The sequence below is a fragment of the Stegodyphus dumicola genome, chromosome 9 (genome assembly GCF_044657685.1).
Source record: "Stegodyphus dumicola isolate Sdum_Otavi_A_Nest chromosome 9, ASM4465768v1".
Taxonomy (NCBI): domain Eukaryota; kingdom Metazoa; phylum Arthropoda; class Arachnida; order Araneae; family Eresidae; genus Stegodyphus; species Stegodyphus dumicola.
In genome coordinates, this window is record NC_140776.1 from 25,229,469 (window position 1) to 25,249,876 (window position 20,408).

At 30.5% G+C, this 20,408-nt stretch overlaps 1 protein-coding gene across 2 annotated transcripts in view; it reads right to left on the minus strand.

The window, feature by feature from the left end:
• Positions 1–716: 716 nt before the first annotated feature.
• mbt (serine/threonine-protein kinase PAK mbt) overlaps positions 717–20,408 on the minus strand; it is a 104,679-nt gene continuing 84,987 nt past the window's right edge. For both annotated transcript variants that reach the window (XM_035360531.2, XM_035360530.2), the window contains exons 9-10: positions 15,633–15,767; positions 717–8,127 (exon numbers count right to left, since the gene is read on the minus strand). In XM_035360531.2, the coding sequence (XP_035216422.1) occupies positions 7,966–8,127; positions 15,633–15,767 (297 nt within the window). In that variant the 3' untranslated portion in view covers positions 717–7,965. The remainder of the gene's footprint in view (positions 8,128–15,632; positions 15,768–20,408) is intronic.

The following is a 20,408-nucleotide window of genomic DNA, read 5'->3' on the forward strand; positions in this document are numbered from 1 at the left end:
ACAGAAGAATTCGCAGAAAAATTTCAATTTAGGGTCGATTGGAGACATAGTTCTAAATATCAAAAATTAACAGAAGAATTTACTGAAAAACTTAAGGATAAGGTTGATTGGGAATGTATTTCTAGATATTAAGAATTAACAGAAGAATTTGTTGAAAAAATAGAGAAAAATTCAAACTAAATAAAGAGATTCATGAAGTGTAAAAATAGAAGATGAAGAAAAAAAAAAAAAAAAAAAAGGAAAGTTTCTGACAATGCAATCAAAAAATTAATAAAGGAAATGGAAATTACATATTCAACTATGAAGGCTTGATTGATGGAAAATATTCACATTAGAAAAATAATTTAAAAAATGCATTAATTTTTTTAAACTTTGAGTCATTTTTATCTTTTATTTTAAAAAACATATATTGTTAAGTCATTTTAATTCTAAAAACTTTTTTTGCATTTTTCATATCTGAAAAATATACAATTTATTCCCAAAACTTTAAAATAAATGCAGGAAAAATGAAAAAATTTGGAGTCTCTCATATTTAATAAATATGTTAAAAAACTTCACATGTGATAGACTCGTTCAGGTTTTCGGAAAAGTGTGCCAGAAAGGTCATTTTAACTATCTAATATGCCTAAATCAATTCACTTCTATGAGAACTTTTCAAAACAATAATCGATTTTAAATAGATAATTTTTACTTTTAAGATAATAAGTGAGAACAAGTAAGTGTTAAAACTGTTTATTAAAATACCATACGTAAAATTTTAATTTCATCCTTTAACATATATATATATACACACACAGACATCACTAGCTACAACATTTTCAGTAGAAACAGGTATGAATTTCAAAGAAATTTTATGAATTCATTCTGGCTTAATATGGTTTTAATCAAAAACACTACACACACAATAATATACTGCACATATTCAATGAAAAATAGCACTTTCTGGTAAAACTTCTTTTGAATAATTCCATACCTTCAGAATTTTAAATAATCAGAGATTCCTATAAAACAGAAAATTAATAACTAATTTCAAAGAATAAAATACATCCCATGATCAAATAAATAGCTGCATGCTACAGAATAATATAAAGCCTCAAAATATTCAAACATAAGCTGCTTCAAAAACCACCATATTCATTGCAGTGTTTTTTATTATGCAACATTTTCAACACAACAACTGGGGTGTTAACAACTTTTCAGTATTGCTTATGAACTTTATTGGTATTGGTATATTTATTTATATTCCATAGAAAGAATATTAATTTTAGATTACTCAATTTATCATTAAGAACACAATGACCTCTACAGTACCTTTAAAAAGACTTTTGACAGAAATAAATCTGATTATTTCAAGAACTCTATTTGTCTATTTAATTTTTAAATTACAGAATAAAATGTAGTAAGGACATTTTAGAGAGCAGAAAATATATAAAATGGCCTTAATACTGGATCAAGTCTTGCCATTCATCTTTTGGGTGTGGATTAAATTTTTTAAAAATTATTTTGTTTGAAAATTTATTCTTATTCTTTCCTCAAACAAACAATAAAGTGCAGAGATTTAAATAGTTTTGATTTCTAATTCATCTGCCAAGACCTTCCCATCAATGTCCTACAGAATTAGTCAAGACTTGCTCTTGGAAAACTAATTTTTCTATGATGTTCACAAATTTTGAACCATTTTACACATCATTCTACTGCTGAAAACTCACTATTAAACAAGTAAATATTCTTCACCAAGATATGTAATACATGGCATAGGAAATATCGTTATTAATTGCAATAAATATAAGTTTATTAATTTAATCTTTATTAACTGTTTTTAAAATCTTTCAATTATTACAAGTTACAGTATTAAGAGGTAAGGATATTAAATTAAAATTTCTCAGTTTGCTATGTAATGAATAGTTTTAATTCCAAAGACCTTATACTATACTAAATAGCAAAATTTTTGGATCTTTTTTTCAAAATCTTTGATTTTAAAGCATGACTTCATTAACAAATCTGTTTATAGTGATTATTACACAACTATCTGATGCCCTTAGTTTGAAAACATCACTACATTTGATATTCTAGCCACTGTACTTAACAACTGGAACAAAACACCATAAACTTTCCTTCTTTTCCTTTTAAAGTGAAATACATACTGTTCTATCACCTGATAAAAAGCAAATTAGTTATTTTTGTCAACAAAGAATTACACCATTCTTACCAAATGTTCTACACTCGAAACTTAAGATAACTGGATCTTTCAATTTTTTTTCAGGCATAATACTCTTTTTTCCTAAACAATTTTGCTTATATTTAAACATATGTCGGGCATCAGATAGTTGCGTAATAACAACTATCTGATGCCCTTAGTTTGAAAACATCACTACATTTGATATTCTAGCCACTGTACTTAACAACTGGAACAAAACACCATAAACTTTCCTTCTTTTCCTTTTAAAGTGAAATACATACTGTTCTATCACCTGATAAAAAGCAAATTAGTTATTTTTGTCAACAAAGAATTACACCATTCTTACCAAATGTTCTACACTCGAAACTTAAGATAACTGGATCTTTCAATTTTTTTTCAGGCATAATACTCTTTTTTCCTAAACAATTTTGCTTATATTTAAACATATGTCATCTTCAATTTATTAAACGATTCCTTTTGCTCTTGCCAGAATCGAGAATAAATTTTTCCAACTTTTTCATGATAATCTACACATTATAAACATGCTTTTGTTGCCTTGTATTATAGTTCAGAGCATACAGTTTAATAGCCTACCTGAAATTATGAACAACTTTATTTTATACCTGCTCATATTTTAAAGCATCTATCACAACTTGCATCCCCCCCCAAATTCATTTATTGAATAACATCTCCTGCCCTAAAGAGTAAAAGTTTAATAGCCTACCTGAAATTATGAACAACTTTATTTTATACCTGCTCATATTTTAAAGCATCTATCACAAGATGCACCCCCCCCCAAAATTCATTTATTGAATAACATCTCCTGCCCTAAAGAGTAAAAGTACTATTCAACTTTTAAAAAAAAATTAAGTTACAGAAAATAAGTCTCAAAAGACTTTTGAGCCTCAAGCACTGATAGAAATGCAAATATTCTAGTGTTCAACTCCTGACATAGAAAGGACATAGTTTAATTTGCATCAGCCCCTGAAAATTGGAAACATAACATGTAGAGAGATGGTAAATGATTCTGTATCAAGGTATATAATATATGGTCAGAAGTACTTTTTATTATAGCAGTGCTGTAGATGTATATAAAAATCGCCAAATGGATATATCATAAATTAAATGCACTTAAACTAACCAGATTTATTATTAAAAAAATAAAGATTTAAATTATTAAGACATGTTTATTGATTTTAAATAAAGCAGCTTGTTACGCAATTACAAACTGATAACACCTGGAAATAATATTAAAACATTTTACATTTTGCTGAATGGCAACACTCTTAGGACTGGCTATTCATAGCTGCTTTCATTGCAAAAATCAAATTAAACTTATCTAAAACTTAATTCTGACATGGTTTTCATTTTTATTGCAAACAACAAGGAGAGTTTTCCAATAATAATGGTTTAATCGGTTAATCTTTGGATTATGGTAACTTGGCGATGTTTCACCGAAAATTTAGCAACCAACCCTGATACAGCAACCTGCTAGTTTTGTTTTGGACGCCATTTTGTTTTCACGAAGTAAAGGCATTTTTTTTTTTTTTTTTTTTTTACTCAACATTTTTTCAACAATCTGCTAGCCGAATTACGCTTATACTAGAACTTTTATGGAACAAAAATGCTTAATCATGACGAAGATTAGGTGCGAAATTGGGAGAAAGTACAGAATCGCAAACTGCTTGCCGCGTTTTTAAGAATTGTACATACACGGTATCATACATGTACATGTCGACTTATTTTCACTTAAAAAACATACCAGAATTTCAAAAAAATGGCATCGTGCACACTCTTGACTTTATCCATGTACACTCCTAAAGTCCTAGCTAGTAACTTTTATCGCCTTACCAAAATGTTGCCAAACTACCTGTTACCATATTCCAAAGATTAGCCGTTTAATCTATTACATTACGAGTCATTCCACATGATATAAGAACTACATGAAACACAAATATTATGACTGAAAGTGAAACTATGATACATTCTTATATCAGAAGATGTATGTATATTATCAACAATTAGATAAAACAATTCTTAATTTTATCAAATGTATGCACATAAAAAATTGCATAAAAATACAGAAGCAGACCATTACAAATATAGTGCTTTTCATAAACTATATGTAAAAGGTTGAAATTTGAAGGCTTTCTAGAAGATAAAGAAAACATCTACATTTTCCAATAATAAATACAACTGAGACATTTCCAAAACACAATAAAGACAGTCCAGCTGGCAATAAGAAAAGCTGCACAGTTGAAATCATATACAATATAATGGAATGTTATATGAAAAGTGAATGAATGATTTTCATTGCATGGCATTTAAGAAATGAATGGTAATATTTACAGACACATATTTTATCAGTGCACTCATTGTTCCAATAAAGTATTACAGCACACAAATTAATCTTCATTTTTGTTTGCTACATACAGTATTTTAATGCTTAGCAAATATACAGAAGTTGAATATTGAATTCTTTAAGGAATAAAAGCTAGTATTAAAAAAATGAGAAATTAACATTTAAAACATGCAAGCAAAAAAATGAAAATTGCTGCAGAATCACACTTATAGATATGTGGAATGTTTTAAGAAAAAATAGCATTTTCTTTTCTTTTAAATAATGAACAAATTCATAAAAGAAATAAATTAATATCATATATCTGATTTAAGCAAAACTAATTATTATTTTCACAATAAATTAAATAACAGTAATCTTCACCTAGAAAATATTCCTCATAAAGCTTCAAATATTTTATTTACGATAATTCAAACAAATAAAAAATTTACATTTAATTGAACAAATAAATTTCACACTATATAACTAAATAGTCTACTTAAATTAGTTTAGGACAGAAAACAAGTACTTTCTAAAACATGTGTTTCAATATTTTTTAACTATATTGAACATAAAAACAGTAATGGCATGCATGAGTTTGACTTAACAAGACCATGCCATCATAATATAGGTGAATGATAATTGATTCAAATAATTGCAAATGGATCAGACAAGATGCTCACTGATTGTGACATTCATCTGATTTTGATGAAAAGTAAAGACAAACATATCTTAAAAAATACATAACACTTTTCAATAAGAATATTTTAATTTCTGATGTATCTTACCCATACATATTTACTAATTTCTGATATCTGTAAAATAGGCAAAAATCAAACACAGATTTTATATAAAAATGGCATTGATTTTGAGAAAGCCACCAAGTCCCACTTCTTCAAAGATTAAAAATAATCTACCAAATTCCATATATTTTGATGTTTACTTAAGGCACAATAAATAAGCAAGACACATCTGGCATAATTCACATTTTTTATGTATTTTAAATAAATCTAAAATGCAGGATTAGTCAAGATGATTGACCTCCATTTCCAGATAAGCATTATTTTAGGTAAGCAAGTTTGTACCTATTAACTTGATATATCAGATGAAAAAGGAAATCTTCAAGTTAGATAATATGTAAGAGGAATGACTTTTGTCATTTAAATGAATCTTTGGCATAGGATCATTTACAAGTGAACTATAACTGACTTCCTAAATCAGTGAATATTCTGCAATGTGATTTTTTAATTTTACAGAGAAATGTTTAAACACATTGCCAACTTTGCTCACTATACTACCAAAGAAGTAGTAATGTAGGATGTGCAGGAATTATGGAAATAATTAAGTTATTTAAATTATGCTTATGTATCCAAGTATGTTATACAGGACACTTGGAAGCAATGTCTGCAAAGTTCTGTTTTTGATGAGAATTAGTATTTTGAAATTTTAAAAATAGAACTATTTCATTCAAACTTTTATTAATCTATATTTATCAATGTACTAAGTTAACCATTTCCTACAACCTTTTCTTTTTAACTTCTTTATAATTTTATATAAAACTACACAGATTTTAAATTTATTTTCCTATATTTTTCAAAATTATTATAGATTCACATTTTCTCTAGAGTAAAAAGTTATTTAACTTTAGTCTGCAATGAAAATTAAACTTCAGTAGCTTTAGAGTCAATGTTTTAAATGTACAAGCCATAATGCTACACATTAATAGGTCAGTATATAACAGCTGCAAAAATTTTAACAAGTATTTAATAATAACAATATAGACAAAAATCATTTCCTGATGTTAACTACTTTATATATATATATATTTAACAAGACACTTTCCAAGATTGCAAGGACGGAAATTATTTAAATTCTAATTAATATTCAGTATCTAACAAAAAGCACACATATATACTAATACACAAGTACAAATATTAATGCATAAAATTTTGATTCAAACAATTTACAGAATAAAATAAGGCATTTTATAATTATATAGGCACATGGAATTCCTCTCTGATTTCTTCGTGAGATTTCATTTTATTTACTAAATTTCTAATACTAAAAACCTTCTTGGAGAAACCTATATATTATGCAATCAATACTCAGATTATTAATAAGTTTTATGTACAAAAAATTCAATTCCATTTTTAAATACTGATACCAAATCTCAACTTATGGTTCTGCTAATTTTAAACTGCTTTGTAGAATTACACAATTTTGATAAACAGCTTAAAATAAGCCTAAAAATGAATAATCCTAATTCATCAGACTTTAATGATAGAATTTCCAAATAAATTATCTTGATACGATTCATCAAATAAAGAATTAAAGATATTAATCAATCCTTTATAAATATATAAAAATTACTTGCAAATTTCACGTTTATGAATTATGGTAATATAATTAGGATTCATACATTGATAAGTATTTATAATATTTATCAATATATATATGTAATCACATAATATATCAGGTATTTAAAAGATAAATTTAGCATAAGGTACCGTATTTCCATCTCTTTTGATATCCTGATACATATATGATATATATTTAAAATATTTCAAATGAAAAATTCTTTATTAACAAAGACAAAGAACTTAAGTTCAGTTAAATGATTTCAAATCAAAACATGGACCACAAAACAAAAAGTAACCAGTAAACATGATAAAGCCAAGGAAAACTAATAAAAATTTGAAAATACAGTAAAAGAAATTCTAGAATATTAAAATGGCAGGTCAGAGGAGGAAAACGTTCATTTCATGAACATAACAAACAGCAGCCTTTTAAATAATACATTACATAGCTATTACCATAAGCTAAATTTTAAAATGTTATTTACATTGCATAATACTAAAAGGCAAGATTAAGCTAAAAATACTAATTCATTCATAAAAAAGTAATTTTTCACAGCAATAAATATATCATGTATTTCATATAAACATTAAAGATATTTCTGTTTCTACAGTCTGCACATATCAAGTTTTAAATACCAGATAAGACACTTTCCACCACAAAATTATTTATACATTATTAATTACAAATGAATTCATCCGACATTCAGATGAAATGAATGTTAAAGTCTGGTAAAAAAATTAGATGATAAAATTGCATTAATGTGAAATTTTTACATAAATTGCCAGCATTTCTCTTCTTAAACAGAGATTTGACAGCATACTGGTCACCTTTTTAAAACCATGAGTATTTACAAAAATAAATGGCACATTTCAGAGCCATTTTTTGATACATAATGCAAAAATACAGTACATTATTTGTGTCCATAACTATTGTATGCAGAGGTTTTATCAATTCAATATTTTCTTTCAAGATGCAAAAGTCATGGCACAGATTTAAAAAAAAAAAAAAATGTTTTACAATAAAGAAAACATATAAATAAATTTTAAAGAAACATATTTTAACACAGTTACTCTAAATTTTAAGGAAAATTTTAACAAGGACTGTGTCGAAAGCTCCGCATAAGAGGCACTAAAAGGCTAGGTGCACCAGCCTGCATAAGGAAAGGATGCTGCAGTAACTCGCAAGCAGTAGCTCGCTGTGATGGATCACGTACTAACATTTTTTCTAAAAAGCCTTGAAGTCTTGGTGACACCTGTAAAGAAAAAAATCATTCAAATTTTACAGATCTTGATCTCTGCATTTTACATCAATGCTGTTTTCCAAAAAATTACACAGGGTTCATAGCCACATTTTAGTTAAAAAAATAAGCACCTATAAGCACTTTTCAAGCACATTTTAAGAAAAAAATTAAGCACCTGTCTACATTATATACAACTGCATAACCTTAAAAGAAAAATTAGACTTGCAATTTAAAATACGAGCGATGCAATATTTATTAAGAGAATGAGCATTATTTCAACCATGGAAAACAATTAACTTTTTTTTTTTTTTTTTTTTTTTTAAAATTTTAAATAACAGTTCAATTTACAGAATTAGTTTACAATGAGAGAAAAAAAAACTATGCAGAACTAAACTATATTACAAGATTTAATGATGAAATTTCAGTTCAAAATATAGAAAATAAATAATAAATACAATTTATTTTTTCACTCATATTAATATTTAAATAATTTAACTTAAATCAAAATTCTGAACATTTTCTAAATTTTCATTGCATAACAGTTTTCCCTTAACACATATTCCAAGCAAGGTAATTTAAGTAAAAAAGAGGAACATTTCTGAAATCAGGAGATGGGAAATTGCTTCATGCAGTCATCCTTTAACAGTAAAAGCTTAACTAACCCGCATACTCGGAAATTGCCGAATATTCCGTATAGTCGAGCGTAACTGGAAAAAGAGGAGTGGGGGGAGACTGTAGCCGTTCTTTAGATTTCTCGGCTAAATAAATGATTTTGACATTTCAATATGTGCATCATATAAAAATAGACCAACGGAACCGAGAAATATTCTGCTTAAAAAGCACAGTAAAACTCTTTTAAGTGTTCATAAATAAATCTCAGACTGAACATCAAAATTAATTATCTCTGCAAAATACCGTAAATGTTATTGCGCAATACGTGTGGCGTAATTCTTCCATACGCGTTATTATGCAGTCGGAATCAACAGGTGCCAGTATTCGGAGAATAAAGAACTAAATAAAGGAAAAAGGAAGAGACTTACTAATCTGGGGTGTTTTTGATTCTAAGATTCTAATTTTGAACAGACTGCGTTAAATTTCCGGAACAGAATCATTCTTCGCTTGGCTTGGGTAGACCACAAAACTTTTAGTCCTATTCAATCCAGATTGGACAGTGACAAAAAAAAAAAAAAAAAAAAAAAAAAAAAAAAAAAAAAAAAAGAGTCTGCTGCTTCAACGGTAGAACCTCTCAACCTCCGTACTGTATAATATATCGGGGGAAATATATTTATCTACACTTCAGCAGCTACTGCAACTATATTATTATAAATATTCATACATATGCTCATAATATAAGCATAACGATCATAATAAACACGAATATGAACTGACCACGCGGAACGAGAATGCAAATTATTAAAATCTTGATAGAAATTCAAACGTGTGTAGTATTTGGGTGAAAGGAAAAGAATACCGAATGCACCGGAATTTTCTACGGTTTTCACAATTCTTAGACCAATAGAATGACGTGCATCTGTCTGTACTCTCACGCACTATAGGTTACGCTAATGCAGAGAAAGGAGGAACAGCTATTTCCGGGAGTATGATTCACCATCTGATGTTCCACATAAGGAAGAAAAGTTGTTTATTTAGTTTCGGCTTTGGTAGGGGGAAATATGCGCATTCATTAAAAATAGCACTAAAAGCAAAAAATAAGCACTAAAAACAAAAAAATAAGGGCTTTAAAGAAAAAGTAAGCCTCTATAAGGGCCTTTATATTTTATTTTCAAATATAAGGACTTATAAGCACTTGTTAGGACCACTACGAACCCTGTTACACAATCAAATTTTAAAATACTTCATAAATTCATACTGTTCATGAATTTAAAAGTATTTAAAATTCACACTGTTCATGAAAATTAGTTCTTTAAATAATTCAGCAAAATTTTTTCTTTATACTTGTCCAAGAAAAAACATTTAATTTACAAGTGAAATTCTTTAAATGTGTATAATTTCTCATTCAGCCTTTCTTAGGTATAGATGAGACATTTCTATTGTATAATAACAAAATTGGTAATATATTGGAAAAGTTTTTGAAAATAACCAGGTCTAAAGATTAAAAGCATTATAACTGTATTTATATAATGCATATACAATAATTTATTTGTTAAATAATTTTACAAGTTCATTTTGGGAAGACAATTATAACTATATATATAAAATCAAATTTATCCCTTTATATCTGCCTCAAAGATATTTTATATCTGCTCCATTACATGCATAGTAAGAGATTCAAATCATTATTCTTTTAGTAAAGTAGTACTATTTTTAATAGTTTTATCAATATTCTTTGAGAGATATTTTTAGTAGTTACAAATCACATATGTTTTAAGAACAAAAATAAATTTGCTATGCTACAAATTATTTATCTCTACTCTTTTCAATTCCATGCATATTAAGCTCATAAATACTCCTCTTCCCCCCCTCTCATAAGTTTATAAGATTTGTACTTAAAACAGATGAATGTAATTACAGCCCATTTTCCCCCACATAACATAAAACTTAAAATACACATTATATACTTTTTATACTTCATAGAATTTTGCCAAGGAATTTTACAATTTAGCTTCTAAGCAATATTATAACATTATATAAAACAGCGTTACCATACTTACAAACATATCAGATGCATGTGTTTTGAAAAAATTCCTTTTTAGATTGGATCTAAATCCCTTATTAATTCATAATAATCATAAAACACTTACAAAAAAGTTGCCATAAACACTAGTCATTCACAAAAGATACCTTAACCACTCCGTTCGGGTACTTGGAAATGGCACTTTTTTTACTTTCCCGAGCGAACATTTTTTTCTAGTCTAATACACTGATTTGCCCGAATTTTTTGCAATGTTTCTAACAGATGGCACTAGTAATCCAGTAAAGTTAGAATTGCGAGACTACTGGTTTCAAGGTTAGGTCTTAGACTTGATATAATAGATCGCCTGATTGAAAGATATGGAACAGTAAATGAGAAAAAAGGGCGAACAAGAATTTTGCCCAATCTCTTACGATTGATGGAAAGACATTTTTTGGAAGTGATTTCTCCCACTGATAAAAAATTGAGACCAGCAGGACAATGTTTTGTGTCTTGCTCGAAAAGAAATGATTTTGGAAAACGGGTGAGAAAAGAAACACAAAATTTTTGTCCTGATTGCGATGTCGGACTATGCTTGTCTCCCCGTTTTAAAATTTATTATACAAAAACTGAATTTTAAAAGAAAAATTAATGTAATAACAAAACAAACATTTTAAATTCTGACATCTATTTTTGTAAAGTGTTCTTTCCAGTTCGCTTACTTCTTCGAAAAAAGCAAACTTTAAGGAAAAATGTGCTTTTTACAATGAAAATAAAAATTCAACACTTGTTATAGTTCTGACTGCTGATTTGGGTTTATATAATGAAATTCTTCATAAAAATGTTTATAAAAATATGCTTATTTTTTGTCATAATATGACGGAAAAAAGAAACTGTTAAGTGGTTAACAAACAGATTTACATTGTTTTACTTCAACAGTACAAGAAATGAAAACTAATGTTATGAATTTTGTATATAGTATATGTAAATAATTTTAATGAAATTATATGAAATTGCAGTATCTCTTGTATAATGTAATATGAAATATGTCAAACATATGAAGCTCCACTGGAAAAATGATATTATAGGGGCAAGTCCATTTAACATTGAGGTAAATGGCTAGCCAAGTTGGCAATAATTCTGGGTTAATTTTTGCTGTGAAATCTCCTAATCGTCAATTTGGTTCAATCCCTATATGTAATTGAATCCAGTCCTATATGAAACTGTATATACCGTCTGCCAATTTCAAGAAACTGAAGGTACTGGAAATTTCTTGGCAGATAGGGGAAAACTATATAAAAATGGAGACGGGCATCAGTTCTCGGTTTAGTTCAGAGTTAAGTTCGGAGTATAGAGAGATCTGCATGCAAGTTGCTTTGATCTTTAGATGAGCTTTGCATTGTATTTAATGTTCTTAGTAGTTTACAGTGGTAAGTATTAATTGTGTTCTGTCCAGGGTTGCCACTCAAACTGGAGAATGAAATTCCGTGACTTATCCAGGTTTTCCAGGTGTGTTTTAAGAAAATTCCAATCTATCCGCGTAATGCACATTAGCTGTACTAAGAGGTAAATTAATTATGGTATTACTTGAGAACACAAAAATTTGCCAATACTTATGTACATAAGACTTATATTCCCAAAGCATTACTATTATAATTATAATAGGAGTTGTTTTCTCCACTGAAGATTGAGATTAGAATCTGCCCAATCTGGAAAAAAAGGCTTTTTTTTTTTTTTTTTTTTTTTCCTCAGACGTTTTGCAGCTAAACGAAAGAAAGAAATCTATTTAATGATATTTTTAAAATAAATTCAGGTATTTTATATTTATTTCGCAGCATACATAAGCAAAAAATATGTGCATTAAATTTCGAGATGTTATGTCATCATACAGCTAGAATTAATTTCAGGATTATGCCAGATAAAACAAGTGTCTAGTGTGTAAGTTTACGATTATGGCAAAGCCTTGAGAACTATCTGCCTAAGGAGAGGGATGCTTTCGTGGAGGACTTTCTAAGGGAAACTGGCTCATCTACAAGTTACACATGGGGAAAACCCAAAAAACGTCCATGCAGACAGCACGATCGCGGGTTTCGAACCTCAGACCGAACTACCAGTGTTCAGCGACTTTACCGCTCGGCCGCTGGTAGGCCTACTGCAAAACGACAAAAAGATTTTTGTGGTAAGATCCTAGTACACAGTTAGGCCTTGGCACGATTTTGAAAATTGACGCCAATTGCAAAATGAACTGTTTACTGCTCATCATAATGTCACCAAATTCCGTGTGTACCATACATGGAGGTTATTCTAACCAAATGCAACCTACGTAAAGAAGAAAAGGTTCCACAGACATAATGCTATTACGCTGCTAGAAAGCGAAGGGAAAATTTTGCAAGGGATTTGGCGACGGAACCTGGCAGCTAGAATTTCCCTCTCTGTGATGTGTACAGGAAATTGAGAAACACGTGTTAAGAAGAAATGTTCTTTGACAAAACATTTCTTCTATGATTTTTTGCAATAATTTAAAAATGTATTTTCGTAGATTTTTTTTTTTTCTCTCAAAGTAACTAATCCATCAATTAATTTACTTGCAACAAAAAATATTTTCTTTTCCTTTAAAGTTTACAGAAATTTTAAACGATATTTATTTTATGAACTCTTGATAAAGTGACCTTTGAACTTCGACACCAGCTTTGAGCTTTGGCGACAGATATTTCGTGCATGCACAGCTGTTCCCCTCTACGCTAGAACAGAGCCACACCAGTTGCCGAGAGGTTTTCCTTCTTTACAATACATATTCTTTGATTCTCACCTTCATGGTATCGTATACTAGGATTAAACCCATTTTGTTAAATAATATGTGAATAAGTATTTTCTTTAATTCAACATGCACTGCACATGCGATTCTCCAGGTAACTGGAAACTTGCTTTGCCTTTCTAAAAGACAATCTAATTGGAGTTGCGAAAACTGCCTCTATGCCAGCTGCCCAAATGACGCTCACAGGATATACACAATTCACCAAGAAAGTGATCGCCTTCAACGCAGACGCAAAACTCCCCTTTCTTTTTTGGCGGGATCGCTGTATGAAATTCCCTGAATTTTTTGGTCAATTTTCGAATTCCCTGACTTTTTCCGGTTTTCCAGGTAGCATGGTCATACTGAGAAGAGCTGCATGAGTACTTTTGTGAAACATTCCAGAACTGTAAAGTGTTACTTTAGGGAAAATAAATTTAATCAAGCTATCATCAGTTCTGTGTGCAATCAATCCATTATGAACCCGAACACAATAAGAAAGCTTCATTTACGAGCTTAAAGTTCCTCTTGTAGTATAACAACAACTGGCAATATAATGGGGACAGAATTTTAAAAATCAAATGATATACTTACTTTTTTAATTATTATCACTTAATAGTAATTACCAAATTAAAATTTTCAAGTTGCAGAACTATATAGATAGAAAATATTTTCTTAAACTTCTCTACCAGTAAATAAGATACTCGAAAATGGTTAGCTTGTTTCTTTAATGTTTTCAAACTCATGGTAAAACTTATCATTGAAAAGGTTTCTAATGCATTTCAGTACAAAGCATATGTAATTAAACTCTGGCTGAGATTCTCATAGGTATAGAAGGCCTATAGAATTTACAGTCAGAATGCAATACCTTTACAGAGAGAGATTTTAAACTAAGAGAACTACAAGATTACTAATTATTTACACTTTCACAATTTAAAAATAAAACAATTACAATGAATAAACATTAAAAGTAGTCACAATAGGTAAGGGGAAAACATGGCAATGTGCCTAGAAACCATGAAAGTTCATTTGAAATTCTATTTGCAGCATATGGACAGCCTAACTAATTAGATTTTCTTGTGTAATGTAAATCAACTACCCTCAGAAAGTCCTTCAAAAAGACACATCAGTACACAGCTCTGGTGTTAGGTTAGACAATGTACTGACCATATTGAAAAATGTTATTGTCCATCTTATGAGAGGAATTACAGCCTAAACATCCTTCATACCGTGGTCTGACAGCCAATCTCATGAATAACATCATAATATTGGACATTTATAATTCAATCTGCATTGTGATGAAGGGTGGGAGAACCTCGGATAGCCTCCACCCCTAGGTGTTCTCTCTCAAAACTGGGGCAGAGCTGCACAGGACTATACTTGTTCCTGTGCAAGTATAGAACAAGGACTATACTTGTATAAAATTCTGGTGTCTAGCACATTTTTATTTTTATCTGTATAAACTTTTGGCCACCCAGCTGCTATGATGGTTAGTGATTCTAGCACTTGTAATGATGGGCCTGGATTCGAATCCCAAAGAAGACATGGATGTTTGTAAGTGTGTGGTATCTGTGCAGCTAGGAGGCACACAAAATATACTGCAAGCCGAAAGCCCTCTAGAGAGGTTGATGGTAAGGGAAGAGGGATGAGAGATCCTTAGACTGTTCTCCAGAATATTCTCTTTTAAAAATGGGACAAAAGCTTAACCCAGTTATACTTGATATATAGCTATAATAATGAACAAGTGCTGGCCTCACTTGTATAAGCTTCTGACATCTTCCACTTGGTGGTGAAAAATATAACCAGTTTGACAATAACATTTTTCATTATTAAATAAAATCTTGTTGGTCTGTGAAAACGAACATTATGCTACTGTACATATTTCAAATTATTGAATTTTTACTTTTTGCAGTTACTTTTGGATCATTCAGTGTACACATACACACAGGAGCACATACTTTACTACATTATAAACTCTCAGATAATATGGTTGTGCTTTGTAAATACTGCATGCAGAACTTTTTAATAAAGAAACAGAAAAATGACAGTGGTTTAATTACAACTTATTAGTATGTAGCAATAAAGTGAGATTACCTTATGTGTATTTCTAAGTTTTGGTGGTGGCATATCTCGTATCCTTCTCATAGCTTGCAGTGGAGGTTCATTGAAAAATGGAGGTTCACCATCAACCATTTCGATTACCATTATTCCCAAGGACCAAATATCCACCTAACATAATGAAAATATTCCTAAATTTTAACTAGAGGTTATTAAACAAAATTAAACTATAAAGGTTCATTTACACTTTAAATTTCACACAGAAATGCATATACACTTTCTTAGAACACTGCTACTTAAAATTACTTCTAGAATTTTATTTCATTTCTTGTAACAGAGAATTTCTTATATACAGAGTAAATTACATAGCACTACTGTAATAGAAGGGATAAAGGAAGTAAGTTTTTAAATAATTATACACCTGGAAAACATGACAGTGAGCCAAAATAGACTGGGAAATCATGATATAGGAGATTCAGTACGAAGCTTAGACAATGATAGGTTAATCAGCTGATAAAATCAAACTATATACATATTTTATAGCTGCCAACCTTGAAATCTTAAAAGCTTCACACTGTGGGGATATCATTTCAAAGGAACTCCAAAGGTTCAGGTTATTGGACTATTTGTAATTCAATTCTGACATAAAATGTATTAGCATTATTTGGACATTTTAGATTGTATGCTCTTTGGTTAATTTAATTTTTTAATTTTCTTACACTTTCATACTGTGAAAATCCCAAGTAGTGAAAGAAAGCTTTTATTTATCAAAGTATTTTTAAATATGAGGAAACAAAAATAATAATTAATGCTCATAATATTTTACATGAAGAAAATTAGTGATGTACCATATATTGAAGTAAACAAATTATATATGAATATTGACTGATTCAACATTGCTCGAATCTTGATAAAAAATCTATGTCTACTATAAATTAAGAGAACTTAGATCAAATGAAATTTAACAAGATCAATAAAATATAATCAGGGGGGGGGAATACAATGCAAATGAAATAAAATAAGAAAAACTATTCTGAAAATCATTAGAGGTGGGGGATTGGAAGCCCCACTGAATAGGGGAAATGCCTCATTTAAGCTTCTCAATAAATTTAATTTATTGCTGTAAAAATTGAAAACCAGAAGATTTGGTGATCTCGCAACAGACTGGGCAATGTGATGAAAAAACAGGAGTCTCCCAGTAAAACTGACAAAGTTGACAGTAATGATATATTAACAAAATATTATAATAAGCACACATCTAATTGTTAATGAATAGTAACCCTACAAATTGCTAGAACTGAATAAGCACACAGTAATAAGGACAGTTTTGTGAACTTTTTGGTTGACAAATTTTCAGAATGTGCCGAACTATGACAACTACATGCACCTTTAAGCAACCTTGCACATAACAAATCAGTTTTTATCATGCAATCTTGCCATTTTCCTATGCATTCTTTTTATTTTGCTGGTTTTTATGCATAAATGGTGGTTCTTTCTGTCAAACTCTTTTTTAAAACTGAACTTGCGGAATTTGCTTTCAATGGAAGAAACTGCAGTTTAATTTCTGCAGAAATATAGTATTTTTCTGCAAAACATCACTAAAAGGAATAATTGCTTTGAATCTATTTTTCAAAATTTCAACCTGAAGAAAAGCCACAGAAATCTGTTTTACAAGTTTATTGATTGATTTTCAGAATAAATATTCAGAACAATATATTAGGTTCCTATATTTTAGCCTGTGACAAATTTCCTAACAATATTCTATATTATACTGATTTAAAAGATACTAACCAGATATCATGAATGCCCAGTTGCACTGAAAAATCTAACAAGCTCTAAAATAACTAATTAAATAAAATTTCCATTAAGATTCCATCAGATTAAAAAAAGAAACCATTCATTTGTTCAATATACACTGGTCTGCAAAACTAAAGCAACAATGCAAATTTTAATCAGATAACCATGCAGTTGCAGAAAAGGGGTTCGTGCTATCAGTACAATGAACACGCAATTCAGTAGAAAGGTCATGCATATGCAAATGTCCGGGAAAAAACATCACAGGCTACGTGATCGTACGCAAAACGCACGAGCTCCACTCAAGACTACCATAAAAGGAAGGACGAAGACGCAATTAAAGACGTTCGCTGCAAGTACAAGTGAAATCTTTCGTGAATATGGCTAGAAGAAATCATCTGGATGACTTCACGAGTGGAAGAATGATCAGAAAGCTGGAGGAGGGGATTAGTGTGACCAGTGTGGCTGAAGATTTCGAAGTCACCAAAAGTGTCGTTTCGCGAGCTTATAGAAAGGTTGGTGGTGGCCGCTCCAGGACAACAACTGCAGCAGATAACCGATATATCGTCCTGCAGGCAAAAAGAGCCCCAAACCAGTCAGCAAGCTCCACAGCTCAGCAACTGTGTACAGCAACCGGCAACAATTGTCGTGGTTTACTGTGTCCAGACACCTTCACAAAGATGGCCTATTTGCCCGCCATCCTGAACGCTGCATCACTTTGAAAGTTGGCCATCGGCGCCACCGTTCAGAGTGGTGCAAGGAGCGCAAAAACTAGGCATCTCATCAATGGAGTCGTGTCCTCCTTACAGATGAGAGATGCTTTAGTGCCCCAAGCGATTCTCAATGCCAACTTATTTGGAGAGAGGTAAGGACACAGTGTAATCTCAGTAACATCACGGATAGAGACCATTACGGTGTCCTGGAGATCTTGTCTGGGGAGGCATTATGCTGAGCGGGCGGACAGAGCTCCACGTTTTCGACACGTTTTTGTCAGGAGGTAATCCTTCCCTATGTGCATCTGTTCCGAGGTGCAATTGAACCAGACTTCGCTTTTATGGATGACAATGCACAGCCACACCGGACTCCTCCTGTTCAGAAGCTACCGAAAAGTGAAGATATCACTCGAATGGATTCGCCAGTGTACTCCCCTGATTTAAATCCCATAGAACATGTATGGGATGCTTTGGGGAGACGCCTTGAGGCACGGTTACATCCTCCGGCGAACACCCAACAACTGAAACAGATGCTGATTGAGGAATGGGCACTCTCACCTCAAGATCTGTTGGACAATCTGGTGCTGAGTGTGGGGAGATGGTGAGAAGCAACCATTGCAGTAAGGGGAGGGCATATCCCATACTAAGGAACATCTGCTTGTTGTTCTTCCTCTTATACAGACAATCATGTGTAACGATACTATGAGTTCAATAAAGCCTGTTTTTGTTTAATTCCATACTGTGTGCATTGTATTCATTTTTGCGCAATTATGCTTTCATCATCGTTTAAATACAAAATGCTGTCTCGTAGATTTATGTCAAAAAGAACACCTGTTGCTTAAGTTTTGCGCACCAGTGTAGAACTGGGATCTAATTAAACTATTAAAAAAATTTTTGAAAACTTTCAGATTTGACATTATGCCCAAAGGGGCATTTTTGGGGGGTTGCCTTTATTTATTAAATATCATGTTCTTCGCACTTAAACCATAAAATTCAGTACAACAGCAATATCGCAAAATAATTTTCGAACGAGCATATCTTTAGAATTTCCGATACACAGTCTCGCGTACTGGAGATAAAAAAAAAAAAAAAAACTTTTTTTCATACAGTGTTGCCATTGATTGCTAGCTTTTGAAATAGTTAAGTTTGTTAATCAAAACTTTGTTAAAGTTTTACAAAATATGAAATAGATAATAAAACAAATTCCAAATTTGCACTTCCAGATGACCATATTCAGGAGGTATTATTTGATTACATCAAAATTTGATGGCCCTAGGTACCACCGTTTTATCACAAGGCCAGACACATACATACATTTATGCAGAATCTTCATTATTTGATTTCTTTAAATATAATAAAGGGCTGTAATATTTGGTGGCAACAGTTTGAAAAGTGAACCAACATTTAAAGTTTTCAATGAAAAATGCCAAAATGAAATTAATAGCCCGTCTGGGGGAAAAAAAAAAAAAAAAAGCATTTAAAACATTACACAGTTCTCTCCGTAAAATTCTGCTTTCTGGCACAAAGTAAAAAAAATGTAAAACTCCCCCACCCAAGAGAGATATCAAACAGAAATTTTTTGTAAATTGCACTTAAAAGAAAATTTGTTCCTTTTAATGGGATTAAAATATAAGATGGTTGGATAGTATATTTAATGGCATATAACCTTAAAAAAAGAGATAATAAAATACAAAATATATGGTATATAATAATCCATCTTGTTAAAATGCAGAATAAAATGATAAAACAAAAACAAAAGAATCTCTGAGCTATAAATCAGTTACTATGAAAAACTGTATGAACAACTGTATCTGACAACTATATATGAAAAACTGAACTCAATTTAGAATGAACAATGCACATACAATGCAACCATCTGCACTACAGGAGGTGTTTTTGCTAAGACTTCTCTTTACATGTCTCATATCATATCACACTTTGACAACTTATCTGGAAGTCACCAACATAAAATAAACCCAGAACGGTAGGAAAAATTTCTTTAACCGCTTCCCTTACACATTTTTTTTTGCAAAAAAAAAAAAAAAAAAAAAAAAAAAAAAAACATTTTTTTTTATTTTATTATTAAATACAAGGAAACAAAATAAAATATGTAAGTTTTAAGTTGAATTTTTAATTTTTTACAGGTGTAAAAGCATTTAGTTTTAATATTAGTTTACTATCCCGAGTATCTTGGGCAATTAAAAAAAATTATATATTAGTCGTATGAGAAACAAGGGACAACACAAAGTGATACCTGACATTCTATACACTGGTATCTGGTCTCTTTTCTTATTCGCTTACCTCT